The sequence below is a fragment of the Mesoplodon densirostris genome, chromosome 10 (assembly GCF_025265405.1).
Source record: "Mesoplodon densirostris isolate mMesDen1 chromosome 10, mMesDen1 primary haplotype, whole genome shotgun sequence".
Classification (NCBI taxonomy): Eukaryota; Metazoa; Chordata; class Mammalia; order Artiodactyla; family Ziphiidae; genus Mesoplodon; species Mesoplodon densirostris.
Genome location: NC_082670.1, coordinates 104,650,044 through 104,665,854, shown reverse-complemented (window position 1 = coordinate 104,665,854; position 15,811 = coordinate 104,650,044). Strand labels below are relative to the sequence as shown.

Genomic DNA, 15,811 nt, shown 5'->3' with positions numbered 1-15,811 from the left:
TGGAGAGGATGTCCCAGAGTGCTCCAGATCACTTGACCCCTAAAAACCTCCCTGATGTGGTGTGCTCCTCAAAATTCATGAGGTTTATCTTTTACCCTCTGGGGTGCATATATCTACTGAGGCCTCCAGTGTACTTGCCCTTTAGTGCTTACCAGGTAACAGCAGCAACATGTCATTGATGTAGTGGACCAATGAGATTATACAGAATATCCAAATAGTCTGGTTTTCTTTGAATGTCTTATGACAGAGGATGGGGGAGTTAACATGGCCCTGAGGCAAATCGTTAAGGTGCACTCTTTTTTTTTTTTATCTTTCTTTTTGCGGTATGCGGGCCTCTCACTGTTGTGGCCTCTCCCGTTGCGGAGCACAGGCTCCGGATGCGCAGGCCCAGCGGCCATGGCTCACGGGCCCAGACGCTCCGCGGCATATGGGATCCTCCCAGACCGGGGCACGAACCCGTATCCCCTGCATCGGCAGGCGGACTCTTAACCACTGCGCCACCAGGGAGGCCCCTAAGGTGCACTCTTGTCTGTCCTGTATGAACGCGAGCTGCTTCTGATCCTCCTTTCTCTATGGATGGCAGAGAATGCATTCGCCAGGTCCGTGGCCCCGTCCAGGTACCTGAGGTTCTGTTGATACGCTTCAGCAGACTTACCACCTCTGGCACAGCTGATACAGCGGGGCTTCTACTTGGTTGAGTTTGTGGTGGTCTGCTACAATCTGCCAGAATCCATTTGGATTTTGTGAAGGCCAGACTCAGTGGAGGTATGATGGGACCATCAGCTCTAGTATTAGGGTTCTCCAGAGAAACAGGACCAATAGGATATATAGAGAAAGATTTATTTTAGGGAATTAACTCACAGAATTGTGAGGGTTGGCAAGTTTGAAATTTGCAGGGCAAGCCAGCAGGCCGGAGACCCAGTGAAGAGGATGTTGTACTCTTGAGCCCGAGGGCAATCTGGAGGCAGACTTCCTTCTTCCTCAGGAAACTTTCGTCTTTTTTCATAAGGCCTTCAACTGACTGGATGAGGCCCATCCATATTAACGGGGGTCATCTGCTACTCAAAGTCTACTGACTTAAAAAGATACCTTTACAGTAACATCTGGACTAAAGTTTAACCAAGCATCTGGGCCCTATAGCCTAGCCAAGTTGACATACAAAATTAAACATCACACCCCTGCATCCTTCAGGTCTATAGGTGGCATTAATCTCTGCCATTCCTCCTGTGATGTGGTTTTGTTTTTTCATTACTCTTTTGGCCAGGGGGTGAGAACGGCAGCTTCAGAGGCTTCCACTTGGCCTTCTACACTACGATAGCTCCAAAATGCTGTCTGAGAATGTGCTTTCTAGGACCACTCTTGGTACCAGTTGTGTAGGATCAGGATTGGGGAGATTAGAAACAAAGACTCCATCTGATCCTGTGATGGCACTGTGGAGCTCGATGGCCCTTCCTGGCTGTCCCCACTTGGGGCAAAGAGACCATGCCTTTGTACTCCTGCATTTTCCAGTCTTTGGATACAGGCAGCTCCCTTTGCCTGAGGACAGTTCTGGGAGGGACTCTGAGACAGGAAGTCAGCCAGCTTTCCCAGCAGCTGGCAGAATGAGGACCTTGCGCCAAAGCCAGGATCCGGTCGGTGCAACACAGCATCCACTATCGTATGCCCCTATCTGCTTTTTTAAAACATCAGCCTTGTTGAGATATAATTTACATACCATAAAATTCGGTGGTTTTTAGTCTATTTACAGAGTTGTGCAACCATCACCACAATCTTTTACAACATTTTCATCACTCCAAAAGGACACCCCATTCCCAGTAGCAGTACCTAGCTTCCCCTCCTGGCAGGCAGCCACTAATCTACTTTCTGACTCTGTGGATTTGCCTATTCTAGACACTTCCTGTAAATGGAATCATAGAACATGTGGTCTTTTCCATGTCTGCTTTGAAAATGCAATTTGACTCATAATTTAACTGAATGCTTTCACGTTTGTGTTTTAATGAGAATTGAAGAGTAAGGATAATTAGAATTTTGCAATTTATTTGAACATGTCACCTAATATTTTGTCTTTAAACACATGCTTTCAAACAAAAACTCCAGTGCATTCTTTTCCTCAAGAGAAAGCAGTGGCAAATACTGTTTTCTAATTCCTCATATTACTCAGCCATTTTGGCATCTCTAAAATTCCTGGAAGTTTCATAGGTAAAGCCTTGAAATACAAGATCCTAGTGACTAATCTCAATACTTGGCCCCAAAATATGAGTCTATAAATGTCATTTCTAGCATATTTTACAGAAATATTCACATTTTTGTCATTTATCTAACCAAAGCTAAGTAGAGGTTGAATCCTGTGAATTTATGACCATCTCAATGATAAATATGAAATATTTAGGTTAAAAAATCCTTCACTTTATTGGAGCCACTAAATAATAGCATTTGCTTCTTTTTTGCATAGATTTTATAGATAAAACTAGAAAATCTAGACATTGGCATATACTCAGTAAATATTTGTTGAATGAAAAAATGGTAGAATGAATGAATTCTAATTATTAAGAAAGTTGGTCATATCTGGAAAATCCAAATCTAAAATTTAATACATTCATTTATCTAATTTTTTTTCTTACTGTTCTCTTAAAGTTAAAACCTAAATGCTTGTTGAAAGAATACAAGACAGATTCTTACTGGGAGAATAATGTGATGAGCTGCTGAGGGCAGTGGTGCTGGTTTTCACCTTGGTAGGCAGTCGATGTTTACATGATTTTGGAAAAATTTAGTTCCATGACGTAAAATATATTAGACTAGGAGTTAGGGAAGCTGGGTGTGGGCTTAGCTCTATGGATAACTTTTGATTCACAGGTTTCCAAGTAAAGTCTAATGCATAGTTTTATATATGTTTTATTTCTGTATTTTTCTTTAAATTTGATGTATTTTAGAATACACTGGGAACAGAAACCATTGGTATAACTTACTGCTGTTTAAGAAATAATGACAACTAAGCTTTATTGGTGCAGTTATTCATCCTCTATTCAACCGATGTTTTTTGAGTACTTACTCTGTGCCGGGGGATTAAAAGTGAATAAAGATTAGTCTGTGTCATCAGTTTATTCCTACAGTTTATGAAATACAGCATGGTACATAAAAGGCCCTACAGACAGGAGACACAAATTTAGATCCCACTCTCTGATTGGCTGCATGTTACTGACTATGTTACTTTGTGCCCCTGTGTTTAAAATGAGTACTTGGGGAACTTCCCTGGTGGTGCAGAGGTTAAGAATCCGCCTGCCAATGCAGGGGACATGGGTTCAAGCCGTGGTCTGGGAAGATCCCACATGCCGTGGAGCAACTAAGCCCGGGGGCCACAACTACTGAGCCTGCTCTCTGGAGCCCGTGAGCTACAACTGCAGAGCCCACATGTCACAACTACTGAAGTCCGTGCGCCTAGAGCCCGTGCTCCACAATAAGAGAAGCCACCGCAATGAGAAGCCCACGACCGCAACGAAGAGTAGCCCATGCTCGCCGCAACTAGAGAAAGCCCGCGTGCAGCAACGAAGACCCAACACAGCCATAAATAAATAAATAAATAAAAGAAAATGAGTACTTGGATGTGCCAGTGTGTTGATGAATTTTAGCTGAAATTTTACTTTCTTTAACTACCGGATTTAGAACAAATAGAAATTTTAAAACTGAGAGTCAAAAATTGATTCTTGAAAGAAATTTCTTAAGTACAAACAGAATATCATAGGAAAAGAATTAACTTGTTCGAAGGAACTTAGAATCCTTAACACCTAGGCATTTAGTTTCAGAAAGGAGAAAGTCTCCTTAGCATCTGCCTAGTCTACTAGGTGTGAGTTCATATATGTTTGTGTGGTTTTAAGGAGAAGCCATGTGCTTTGAATATTTATAGAATTCAAAGCACTTTCCATAGACATCATCTTTTTTTTTCCCTTAGATCGATAAAAGCCCAGAAGGACAGTTCACTCAGCTAATGACATTGCCCAAAACCTTACAGCAACAAATAAATCATATTATGGACCCTCCTGGAAAAAACAGAGATGTGGAAGAAACTTTATTACAAGTGGCTCATGACCCCGACTGTGGAGACGTGGTGCGTCTAGGTACGTGCATGAATCTGACCGGAAGTGTTGGCCGGAGGGGGTCGGGGGGAGCAAACTTTGTGGCTGAGACGGGTTCTCTATTCTTTCTTGCCTAGTGAGATGGAGAGAGAGATTTCCTCTCAGAATAAGAAAGCACTAACAGTCTGGGAGTTTTCCCAACCTAAATTCTTGTTTGTTTGAACTAGGGTGCTGAACGTACTTCTATTTTCAGATCCCTGGGTCCTAAATCACTGACAGAGAGGGAAACAATGAATCTTTTGGTCCCAAGGGCATAATGTTTAGAAATTATTTCAAAGACATGTGTTTGTTCCTCATGGTGGTCTGAGGAGGATGGAGACTGGTGACTTTTTTTTTTTTTTTTTGCGGTACGCGGGCCTCTCACTGCTGTGGCCTCTCCCGTTGCGGAGCACAGGCTCTGGACGCGCAGGCTCAGCGGCCATGGCTCACGGGCCCAGACGCTCCGCGGCATGTGGGATCTTCCCAGACCAGGGCACGAACCCGTGTCCCCTGCCTCGGCAGGCGGACCCTCAACCACTGCGCCACCAGGGAAGCCCGAGACTGGTGACATTTTTAATGCTTTTATAACATCAAGAACACCACTCTCCTCGGCCGACGCCCCCTTGGTGTAACTCCTGTGTGCACAGTAGGTCTGCTCCAACATGGCCCCTGTTCCTCATGTCATCCCCAATGTGGACCAAAAATCTGAGCCTGACCTTCAGAGACTTGCTGCCTTTTGAGGTGTTACAGGTAATTTACAAGGTCAGTCAGTAAGTAAGGAAATCATGAAGTTGAAAATGATGCCCTCCCTCAGATGAGCTCACCGTTTACCGTTGAGTATGTATTTGCTGAGCTTCCCCAGGGAACAGCCCGGCCACCTGGCAGGATGCAAGTCACAGCGACGGTGTCGCATGGAGAGACCTGCCCGTCGGGCAGAGCGGAGCATGTGCCTAGGGCGCCGGGTACCTCTTCTGAAGATACACGTGGAGGCGTGTCTTTTCTGGTCATGGTGTGAGTTCTTCTGCCTTTCTGAGGGCCTGAAGGACTGTCCCGCTGTCCTCACTGAGGAGTCCTCTGAGTGATTTCAGAATAAGTTTTCCTCCTAGGCAGAAACGTTTGGTGTTTTTTTCCCCCAATCTTTTCACATCTTGGAATTGAGAACCAGCAGACTTAAGCAGATTTAAAGTGAAAAAAATGACCTTCAAGGGTCACCTAACCCACTGGTTGTAAGATGAGGCATCCCAGACCCAGAGTGGGGCGGTCATTTGCTTGTGTTCACACAGCTGGCAGCTCCAGTCTCCTGGACCTCGATCCTGATACTCTTTTCCCTGTCACTCTGACACCAGAGATAGATTTGCTGGTTTTATTGTATAGCTGGAAAGAATATTTAGTTCAGGTTTTCAAAGTGTTAGGATGACTCACATCTGGCTTTTTGGGCATTGTTCTTGTTTTTTCCCTCACAGGGCTCTCAGCAATCGTGAGACCTTCCAGTATCAGACAGAGCACCAAAGGCATCTTCACTGCTGGTAAGAATTGTTCACAGTCCACACTTAACGTACCTGCTGGATTGAGCAGCCTCAGGGCTCCTGGTTAAAACGTGAAGCTTTATCTGTATCCTGCAAGTGCTTGTGAAATGCTGAATTTTGATGGTCCTAACCTAGGACACCACAGTAACATATAGACAGGCAGATGGCGCTGTAGTCCGGCGTCTGAGGTGCTGCTGGGAGGATTTGCTGCCCCTCTGCGTTTTCCCAGTTACTCCTCATGTGCAGGTTTCCCCTTGCGTTTTTATATCTGTGGGAGTTACACATGATATTGTTGCGAAAACAGCAGTGCCTTGCCCTCCCCCCGGCCAGTGTTCCTCTCCAGAGACAACCACTGCTGACTCTCCTGGTGGGTTATTTTTGTTTCCACTGCTGTTTCTCTGGATAATGAGCTTATATATGGCTGCTTCTCTCCTTTTAACTTTAGGCATCATCTGTGGACTTCTCACTCTAGCAGATTAGAATTCAACTGCCCCCACCAATGCGCACACACACACACACACACACCCACCCATCCCTCTGTGTTCCAAATATGGTTGTGCCGTAGCTTTAGCGAAGCCAATCTTGAGTTTCCATTGTCTGACTGTGTTACTGTGATTCATAGCTGCGCCATGTGATACCCTTTTCCTTGCCTGCACAGCTTTCTTTTCCCACAGAGGCTGTCATCACCTGTCTCACGTGAGGAACCCTGTTTCCTGTATCTGGTGTCTTGGATTTTTGTGGCACACAGCCTCATTTTGGTGAAGCACACCATCCGGGAACTTCGTGGGAAAGGGGGCAGGGGAGGCAGATTTGGAGCCCATGTGTGGCCAAGTGTATCTTTAGTCCACCCTCACGCCTGACTGAGACTTAGGCTGGAGATGATTAGAAATAGTTGTCCTTTAGAATTTTGATACCGTTGCTCCTATTATCTTCTCACTTCTAGCAAGTTCTGATTCTTTATCCTTTGTGTATGTTCTTTGTGGAAGCCTTTTAGGTCTTCTTTTAACCCCAGGGCTCTGAAGTTTCTCAGTGGTGTGTTTCGATGTGAGTCTGTTTTTATCTGTTACACTGAATACTCATTGCCCTTCAGTTTGGAAACTCAGAGTATAAGAATATAGGAAAAATTTATTGTATTCGTTCTTCCCATCTGTTTTCTCTCTTCTCTTTCTGGAGCTCCTTTTATTCAAACAGTTGGACCTCCTAGACTGGTCCTTTGGTTTTCTTTCTTTCGTGTCCTTTTTTTGATCTCTTTGTCCTTTTGCTTTGCTTTCTCCACTTTAGTTTCCATTGAGTTTTATTTTTGTTATTTTAATTTCTAGGAGCTCTTTTCTTTTTTTGTTCTCTGAATATTCCCTTTTTTTAAAATTTAAAACATCCTGTTCTTGTGTTATGGGCTTAAACATTTGAGCATATCTTTGGATATTGCCAAGTTGCCAAAGTGGTTTATCATTTTATCATCCCACTAGGAGCAAACAAAAGTTCTTGTTTCTCCCCATTCTTTCCAACACTTGGTATTGTCTGATGACGGACTTTTCCAGTTCAGTCTCTCTTTATGCAGCTGTCTACTGAGCATCCCTTATGTGCTCGCCACGCAGGATATAGGGTGAACCCTGTACCATCCTGCCTTCAGGGGCTTCATCATCTAGAAGGGGAGACAGACACATAAATAGAAGTTTGCAGCACTAGGGATAAATGGCATAGAGGGAACCTGAAGAAGGGAGTGGTCTTTCAGCCTGATTCTGATCCCTGGCTTGAGATTGCCAGGGAGCTGCATGATCACACCTCTTAACGCCTCGCTCTGGTTGCCTGGGGACACAGCCAAGTGTTGCCCTCCTGAATCTTTGGAAAGATTCAGCCCGTCAACAAAGGTTTAGTAGCACATGTGCCAAACCTACTCAGCTGAAGATTGTCCTACCACTCAGGGGTGCATAGCTTTGCATTTCCAATTAAGATATTTATTTAATCTGTTTTCTTGCTGATTTATCCTGGCAAGGCTGAAGATGAGGTGCTTTTGTTTGCTTGGGCGGCTCAGTCTATTAATCTGTGTTTTGCAAGATTGCAGCTCCCTTACCATAATCCTTGGGTGAGGCTGGATGCTTTGGCTTTTTTTATTTTTGGCTTCCTGTGCTATAAGCAACTACTAGATTTGTTGATATTTTTTTTTTAGTTGTGATAATGCTGGTGATATGGGGTTAAAAAATCATTTTCTTGTAGAGATACATACTAAAATATTTACAGATGAAATGACAGGATGTCTGAGAATTGCTTCAAAGGAAAACATGTTGGAGGGAAGTGGGTAAGGGTGGGGATGACTCAAGATTGGCTGTGAGTTGATACATTGTTGAAGCTGGTGAAGATACATGGGAACATATTATGCTGTTCTTTTATAAGCTTAATTCATCTGTAATAAAAGGTTTTTAAAAATCCACCCTCATCATCTCTTTTTTTGTTTGTTTTGGCTGCATTGGGTCTTTGTTGCTGCGCACGGGCTTTCTCTAGTTGTGGCGAGCAGGGGCTACTCTTCGTTGCAGTGCACGGGCTTCTCAGTGTGGTGGCGTCTCCTGTTGCGGAGCATGGGCTCTAGGCATGCGGGCTTCAGTAGTTGTGGCACACGGGCTCAGTAGTTGAGGTGCATGGGCTTCGTTGCTCCCTGGCATGTGGAGTCTTCCTGGACCAGGGCTCAAGCCCATGTCCCCTGCATTGGCAGGCGGATTCTTAACCACTGCGCCACCAGGGAAGTTCCATCCACCCTCATCATCTCTTGACAGGTCAACCTGAAATGGATCTTTGGTCCTCTTTCCTCTTGTTCTTCCTGGTTGCCAGCAGAGGGCAGCGGGTATCATCTCATGGAAGCCGCAGCCCAGATTTCCCTGTGGCGGTGGAGTGCTCCGTGCTGCCTCCTCTGAGTGCTCACTGCTTTTCTCCCGTCCCCTCTAAAGATGCCTCGTTGGATTGTGGAACCAGAGTGACCGAATATCTGCAGCCTGCTCTGACGTTGCGGGAATTGTGGATGGTGATGCGCATTCCTTCAGATTTCGCTGCGTTTGCTTACCCGGTGCTCTGGCTTCTCTGGTTTAGGGTGGTTGAGGGCTATGATGAAGGTGGCCCAGGCCAAGGGCAGGGGTTTGTGAGCCTCAGAGATTAGGCTTTGAACTCCAGCTTAACTACTGTGACTTGGGTAAGTTACCTAATTTTTCTTAGTTTTAATTTCATAGGGATAATTATGCCTGCCTCACTGGGTTGTGAAAATTATATCTTAAGACATATGAGCACCAGCACAGTGCCTGGTCTTTCCTCTTTGGTATCATTACCTAAAAGCTCCCTGACGTCTCTTTAGAACATGCCTCCTTGCATTTTCCTATTCAACTAGCAGTAGCCCCGTCACTAGGTCTCCAGCTGGAGTAAACTAGCGACCGTAGGCCCTGAGTGGCTGGTTTACTCTTTCTCTGTCCTCTAACTTCACAGCAAGCTTCAGAACCTCTCTCCTCCTGTGCGCTGCTCTTCAGAAGTCCTCTGGGTGTGGTCATAATTGCTGCTGTTCTGCCTGGCTTGTGCTGGGGGCATCTTCCTGAAACCTCCCAAGGTCTGCCTGTGGTCAGGTTTTCAGCCAGCTGATGTATCACCTGCAGCGTGAGAAAATCCCAGGTTATTTGGTTGCACTTTTCCTCCTTTGTAGCCCTTATCACTCCTCCCCTCTGCAACCAGCCGCTCGTTGTGGGAGTAAAAAGGAAGGGTCTCCTTAGCTAGTGAATAACTTTTTTTTTTTTTTTTTTTTTTTGCTGTATGCGGGCCTCTCACTGCTGCGGCCTCTCCCGTTGCGGAACACAGGCTCCGGACACACAGGCTCCGCGGCCATGGCTCGCGGGCCCAGCCGCTCCGCGGCATGTGGGATCCTCCGGGATCGGGGCACGAACCCTAGTCCCCTGCATCGGCAGGCGGACTCTCAACCACTGCGCCACCAGGGAAGCCCAATAACTTTTATATTCAAATATTGTTCAATTCAGAGAGAGCGAAGCTAAGATTGTGATAAGAAGGCCTTGGCTCCAAGTTGTAGTTCACGTCTTCGCTCTGTGACCTTGGTATGTTAACAGCCCTTCTGCCTTGAAATGGAGGGGATACTAATACCCAACTTGTGGCATGTTGTGAGAGTGTCCGGTATGTACCCAGTACCTAGTAGGTGCTTTATAAACTTGAGTGAGTCTAGATCTAAGTTATCAGTCTCTTCCTGGAAGAGACGGAAGCCAGGCTCTATGTCAGCCCGAAGGGTTGCCCTTTCTAAGGAGCTGTGTTGGGTGACACGGCAGGTGTCCTCATGTGGTCTGACACTCTGTCTGTGTTAGTTCCCTGAAATTCCCCTACCATCAGATATACCCACGTTCCAAGGTGAGTACAGAGCTACTTCCAAAACCAAACACTGTTTTTCCCTTTAGCCTGGGAGTTGGTTATTGGGAAGATAATACTGACTTCTTAGACTGTGCTGTTAATGGAGCAGCCCGGTTTTTATCAGGGTCTCGGGGCAGCAGCTGCAGCCAGGCAGCTCGGGAAAGCAGGAGACTGCTGAGCCTCCTGGTCCTTGCCTGCGCCGCCCTGCAGGGCAGCAGCACACAGCATCCCGGCTCAGCCCGGCCAAGCAAACATCATGTTCTGATCAGCCACAGTCATTTATGTGTCTAACCTGAATGAGTAGAGAGGAGTGGAACTGTTTGCATCTTTGGGGGACGGTGGGGGTTGGGGGGAGCTTGGGGAGAAATGGGTCAGGGGCTTAGCAGTTAGACTGAGAAGCAAGCAGGAGCCAGACAGGGGAAGGCCTGTAAAAGCCTGAAGGGGAATCCAGAGTTTCACTGAGGGGAGAGGGGAGCCGCTGAAGGATTGTCGAAAGACTGCTGTAGCGAGAGGATAGAGAGCAGCTTGGGGGGAGATGATGCTGTTGCTTGGGAAACTGATCGGCTACGGCCGCAGCCCGCCAGGTGAGGAGGCCTGGCCGCCCTGACTCAGGGTTTTGCAGGAGAGGCAGAGGAGAGATGCAGGCAGTACTTGAAAGGCGCATCCCTAGGTCTTGGTGATGGGAGGGATTCAGGCAGTGAAGCAGAGAGGAGCCAGAGAAGCTCCCAGGTTTCTGGCTTGGGGAGCGGAGACGGAGGTGCCTTTCCTGGGGTGAGGGAACGTGGGGGAGGATGACAAGTTTAATCTTTGAAATGTTGCTTTATTTTTCCCCACCTGACTTTCTGGTCAATCAGAATTAACTGTGGGGTCAAATACCTATGTACCTCTGTAGCTTCAAAAGATTCAACGTTAACAAGACAGGTTTAGTCTTGTTCCTAAAAAGATTCCGGCATGCCTCGGTCGGTCCTTACCAGCCCTTTCTTGAAAGTGATAGAATGTATCATTGATTATCCTCTCCTTCTCATCTCTTATAACTGAAACATTTTATCCCCATTTTTTGGTACCTACATGTTTCAATAAGAACACACGATAATAAAGATTTTTCTGGTGATGTATTTATCATTTAAACCTGAAAGTTTTAAAAATAAAACTGCCTCAGAAGAGATTTTCTTTGTAGATATAGCTAACTGTGGTTGGAAATTAATTGGAAGAATGTTTGGGGCTTGCTGATTTTCTCTCCTAAAAATCTGAAATATAGGATTATGGGAAGGTAGAGACCTCTCACAACCTGGTCTCATCTCTGCCTCACATTGTTTCCTGGAGAATTTTGTCTGTCACTGGACCTATCAGTTTAAGGTCACACAGGGAATTCATAGTCTTACATATGTAGTGATTTTGCTGTAGGTAACATGAAACATGCTGGAAATCAACAGAAGAAAAACCTTAGGAGCCATATATTAGAGTAGATTTCCGTTTGCTTCCAAAAAAAAATCCTGACTTTGGATACTAATCAGTGTTCATAACGACCAGCTTTAGGTAAATAAGGATCTTCCTAAACAGGATGTCACTAAGGAGATGTTTGCACCTTTATCCACTGGGGAAGGAGCAAAGTCAACAGTGATGGTTCTTAGAGTACAGTTTCTCTCTTAGCAGGCTGTCTTCCTTCAAGACGCATTCTAAATGCAGACTTCCTAAATCACCATCGTCTTCTTTAGAAAGGAAGCAGAAACCAAACAAAAGCTCAGTGTCGGCCAAGTAGAAGTCTGTGGATTATAAACTCTGTGAGGGCAGAGACAGGACTGTTGTTCATATCGGTGTCCCCAACAACTAGCTCCATGTCCCGTATGTGTTGGTGCCCAAGAAATGCCTGTTCAGTGTATTTCAGTGACTGAATAAATGGAAGATTCTGAATTTTCTGGTAGTAGGGAAAGTCTCCATATATACAGAAAAGTACACAAACCATAAATTTGGTGAATTTTCAGAAAGTGAACAGACTCGTGAACCCAGTGCCCAGATGAAGAACTAGAATAGGGCCAGTTCCCCCAGAACCCCACTGTGCCCCGTCCAGTCGCTGCTCCATCCAGAGTACCTACTCTCCTGACCTCTCATGCCATGCTTCTGTTTTGCCCATTTTTGAACTTTATATAAGTACGTACTCTCTCACGTCTTTCCCTCCTTGTAACAGCAGTGAGGTTCCTCGTGGTGTTGGGAGTAGTCCATTTATTCTCATTGCAACTCATCCATCGTCTGACTAGAGCACAGTTCATCCATTCTACTGTTGATGATTTACCAGGTTGTTTCCAGTTTGGGGCTATTTCAAAGAGTCCTGCTATGCATGTTTTGGTACCTGTCTTCGAGTGAGCGTAGGTATGCATTTCTGTTAAGTTTTTAGTTACGGGTGGAATTACTGTATCATAAAGTGTGTGGGGCTTCCCTGGTGGCGCAGTGGTTGAGAGTCCGCCTGCCAATGCAGGGAATGTGGGTTCGTGCACCGGTCTGGGAGGATCCCACATGCCGCAGAGCGGCTGGGCCCGTGAGCCATGGCCGCTGAACCTGCGCGTCCGGAGCCTGTGCTCCGCAACGGGAGAGGCCACAGCAGTGAGAGGCCCGCGTACCGCAAAAAAAAAAAAAAAAAACACAAAAAAATAAAGTGTGTGAATGTCCAGTTGTGGTAGATACTACCTAACAAGTGTCTAGGTTACACTCCAAGCAGCAGAGTTCCTGCTGCAGTACCTCCATGACCAGTGCTTGATAGTAGGTCTTTTTCTTTTTAGGCCCTCTGGTTGGTGAGTAGACATATCATATTGGAGTTTTAACTTACACTTTCCTGATGACCAATAAAGTTGAGCATTTGTTCACATGCTTACGTGGATATCCTCTTTTGTGAAGTGCCTGTTCTACCTTTGCTCATTTTTCTTTTGAATTGTTTGCCTTTTTTTTTTTTTTTTTTACACTGAAATCTCTGTATAGTGTGGATACGGGTCCTTCGTTGGACAAGTGGAATGCAAAAGTCCCCCACTCTAGGGCTTGTCGTCTCACTCTCTTAATGGTGTCTTTTGATGAAAAGTTCTTAATCTTACTTAGTCCAGTTTATCAGTTTTTTCCTGTAAGGTTAACAGCTTTTTGTGTCCTGTTTAGGAAATATTGCCGACTCCAAGTTCATGAAGTTTAGTCCTCCACCTTCATTGCAACTAGAATATTGAGGCAGGATCCTTCCTTCTAATCTCTTGGTTCTTAACCTTTTGAAAATTCTGGCTCCCAGTGAGACTCTAACTAAAACTCTGGGCCCTCTGCACAGACGTACAGACGTGCACACGTGCGCACACTCAGCAAACCTCCCTGCAGCTTCAGGGAGTTCTCAGACTGAGGTCTGTCTGTGGGCCGCTCGTTGGAGAACCCGTAACCTAATCCCACCTTTCAGTTTGCAGATGAGGAAGTCGATGCCCAGAGACGGGATGTCTCCCTGTCCCCAGTGGGGACTAACATCCCGCTCTCCTGACTCCCATTCCAGTGCCGTTGCCAGATCAGTCCCCTGCTGCAGCCATCCTGAGAACATGTCTCTGGCAGAGCTGTTGAAGGGAGAGACTTTTTAATTAAGGGAGGTTTCTATCCACTAGCAGCAAAAAATGGCTCCACGATGCCGCTCCTAGACTGTGGTATATTTACCTTAAATGTTAAGCTCCCTGGAGTCTGTGAGGAAGGTTTGTGAAGCTGAGCTGGGACTCACTGTGGTCGATGCCTCTTCCTCTCGCTGTGACTCAGTGCCCTTGGGTTGCCTCGTTGAGCCTTACTGTGTGCAGCTACCTTGGTGTCTTGATCGGTTCTGCCTGGAATTTTAAAAAGCACCTTACGTAATAAGATTCCAGTCCCAGTGCTCGAGTGGGTGAGGTTTACCAGAGTGGTTGCTCCAGGGAGAAAATTAAAAGGGGTGGAGGCAGGAAAAGGAGCTCTGAGTTTCTTGACGAGTCTCAGTTTGCAGGAGTCAGTCAGTGGACAAGCGAGGCCACAGCTTCTAGAAGCATTCACTAATGACTTTATCAGTGCCCTGCCTTTTTACCTGCCGCTGCCTGCAGTGGCCTCGTAAAAGGTCCTAAGTGCATGAGGCGGCCTGCAGGTAACGTGATCAGGTATTTTTAAGAGCGCTTACATGCCAGTGCTCAGAGCCTCCGGAACCGGTCCTGTTATACCTCGTGAGCGGTGCCCACACTACATGTCACACCTGCAGCGCAGACCACGTCTGGATCCCAGGGTGAAAAAGACTGTTCAGATCTTTGGGCCACATCCTGAAACACAGACTGAATGATCTCATCCTCAACACAAAGAAGGTCAAGCCCGTACCACCGTCTGCAAATAGGATCCTGTGAGATCTGACAGACAGCAGCACCCCGCTTAGTCCATGCCGTCAGACTTCTTTCCCGTAAACCCCCCGAGAGCCTCTCCTCTGGTTTCATCAGGCAGTTGTGACTCAATAGATGGGGTGCTGGAAGGGCAGGTGTCTGAACAAGGTGCATCTGTTCTGTCACTGCAGGTGTTTACTGAGCACCTGCTGTGTGCCGGGTGCTGCACTAGGTGATGGGGAACCCAGGATGAATAGGACAAGGTCCCTGTCCTCAAGGAGCTCCCAGGGTAGGCAGAGGGACAGAAGAGCACTGTGCAGTGTGGTGAGTGCTGAGCTGGGCATCAGCACAGGCACCGTGGGACCAGGAAGAACAGTGTCTGAATCGGACGGGGAGCCCGGTGCTTCCAGAGGAAAAATCTGAACAGGATCTTGGCGTCTACCAGGCAGGGCGTGGTGGGAACGCCCTTCACCGCGGGCAAACCGGCGTCACATGCAGGGACATGGCAGCAGTGCGCTGGGGGTGGTTGGGAGGCATCGGGGGCTAGAAAGGGGGCCAAGGATGCTCACTTACATACGGCGTCTTGTCTTTGCCTTTCTTTCTCCTCCTTTTTCAAAAAGCTGCTAAATTCAAAGGTTGCAGCATGCTCCTATCTGAAAGGGCTATCTGTATCACTGCTTCAGCAGATGCAGAAATCAGTCTTTTCCCTCCCGTTGATCATGATGGCCCCCAGGGTCTCCTGGACCCTGTCAGGCCCCCAAGCTCTCCTGGACCCCCAGTTAGCCCTTCGCTGTTCTACTCCAAGGATGAGTCTGATCCGAATACCACAGGCCCTCCACTGAGCATCCACTCAGTAAGCCTCAGCGTTCTTACTCTCTCTTCTTTTCTCTTTTAGGCCTGAAGAAATCAGTGATTTATAGTTCTCTAAAACTGCATAAAATGTGGAAAGGATGGCTGAGAAAAACATCCTGATTTTGCTTGCTTTTATCTATGTTATGTGTAGCTGAATAAAATGATCCTTTTTGACAGAACAACGTCTGTTACTCTGACCTATTTGGTTGAATTTGAAGAGGTCTTGGTTTGCATGATACTGTACTGGATTTTGGAAATGTATGAGTCAGACATTTATCCAGGGGGAACCAATTCCTTTGAGGACTCAGCATGAGCAGAGTCCTCTTTACACACAGCACCATCTGGGCCCTGCTTTCCTGAGAGCTTCGGCTGTGGTCTGTTTGGCAGCAGGGGTCGGAGGTCTAAGCAGTGGTGCATGTGCTGTGGGCCGGCGGCCCCGTGCTAGGGCAGGAGCTTTGGCTCTGTCTGCCTCAGCTCCATCCGCTCACTCGGTTTTCTCCAGTGAGAGCTCCAGTCCGCATCTTCCTGGATCTGGGTGTTTAACATTTCTCCTTGTTCTCCATGAGGGTGTGTGGCAGTGACTCAAGTGAGGAACCTGCAACAG

General features: G+C 46.6%; 1 protein-coding gene across 2 annotated transcripts in view; it reads left to right on the top strand.

Annotated features, from left to right (window-relative positions):
- The window catches only part of TAMM41 (TAM41 mitochondrial translocator assembly and maintenance homolog), a 55,507-nt gene extending 40,140 nt beyond the window's left edge, over positions 1 to 15,367 (top strand). The window contains exons 6-8 of one of the 2 annotated variants that reach the window (XM_060109802.1): positions 3,947 to 4,112; positions 5,573 to 5,635; positions 15,251 to 15,367. In XM_060109802.1, the coding sequence (XP_059965785.1) occupies positions 3,947 to 4,112; positions 5,573 to 5,635; positions 15,251 to 15,327 (306 nt within the window). In that variant the 3' untranslated portion in view covers positions 15,328 to 15,367. Of the gene's footprint in view, positions 1 to 3,946; positions 4,113 to 5,572; positions 5,636 to 6,309; positions 6,904 to 15,250 lie in introns of those variants that run through there. The other variant, XM_060109803.1, reaches the window with a different exon arrangement.
- Positions 15,368 to 15,811: the final 444 nt, after the last annotated feature.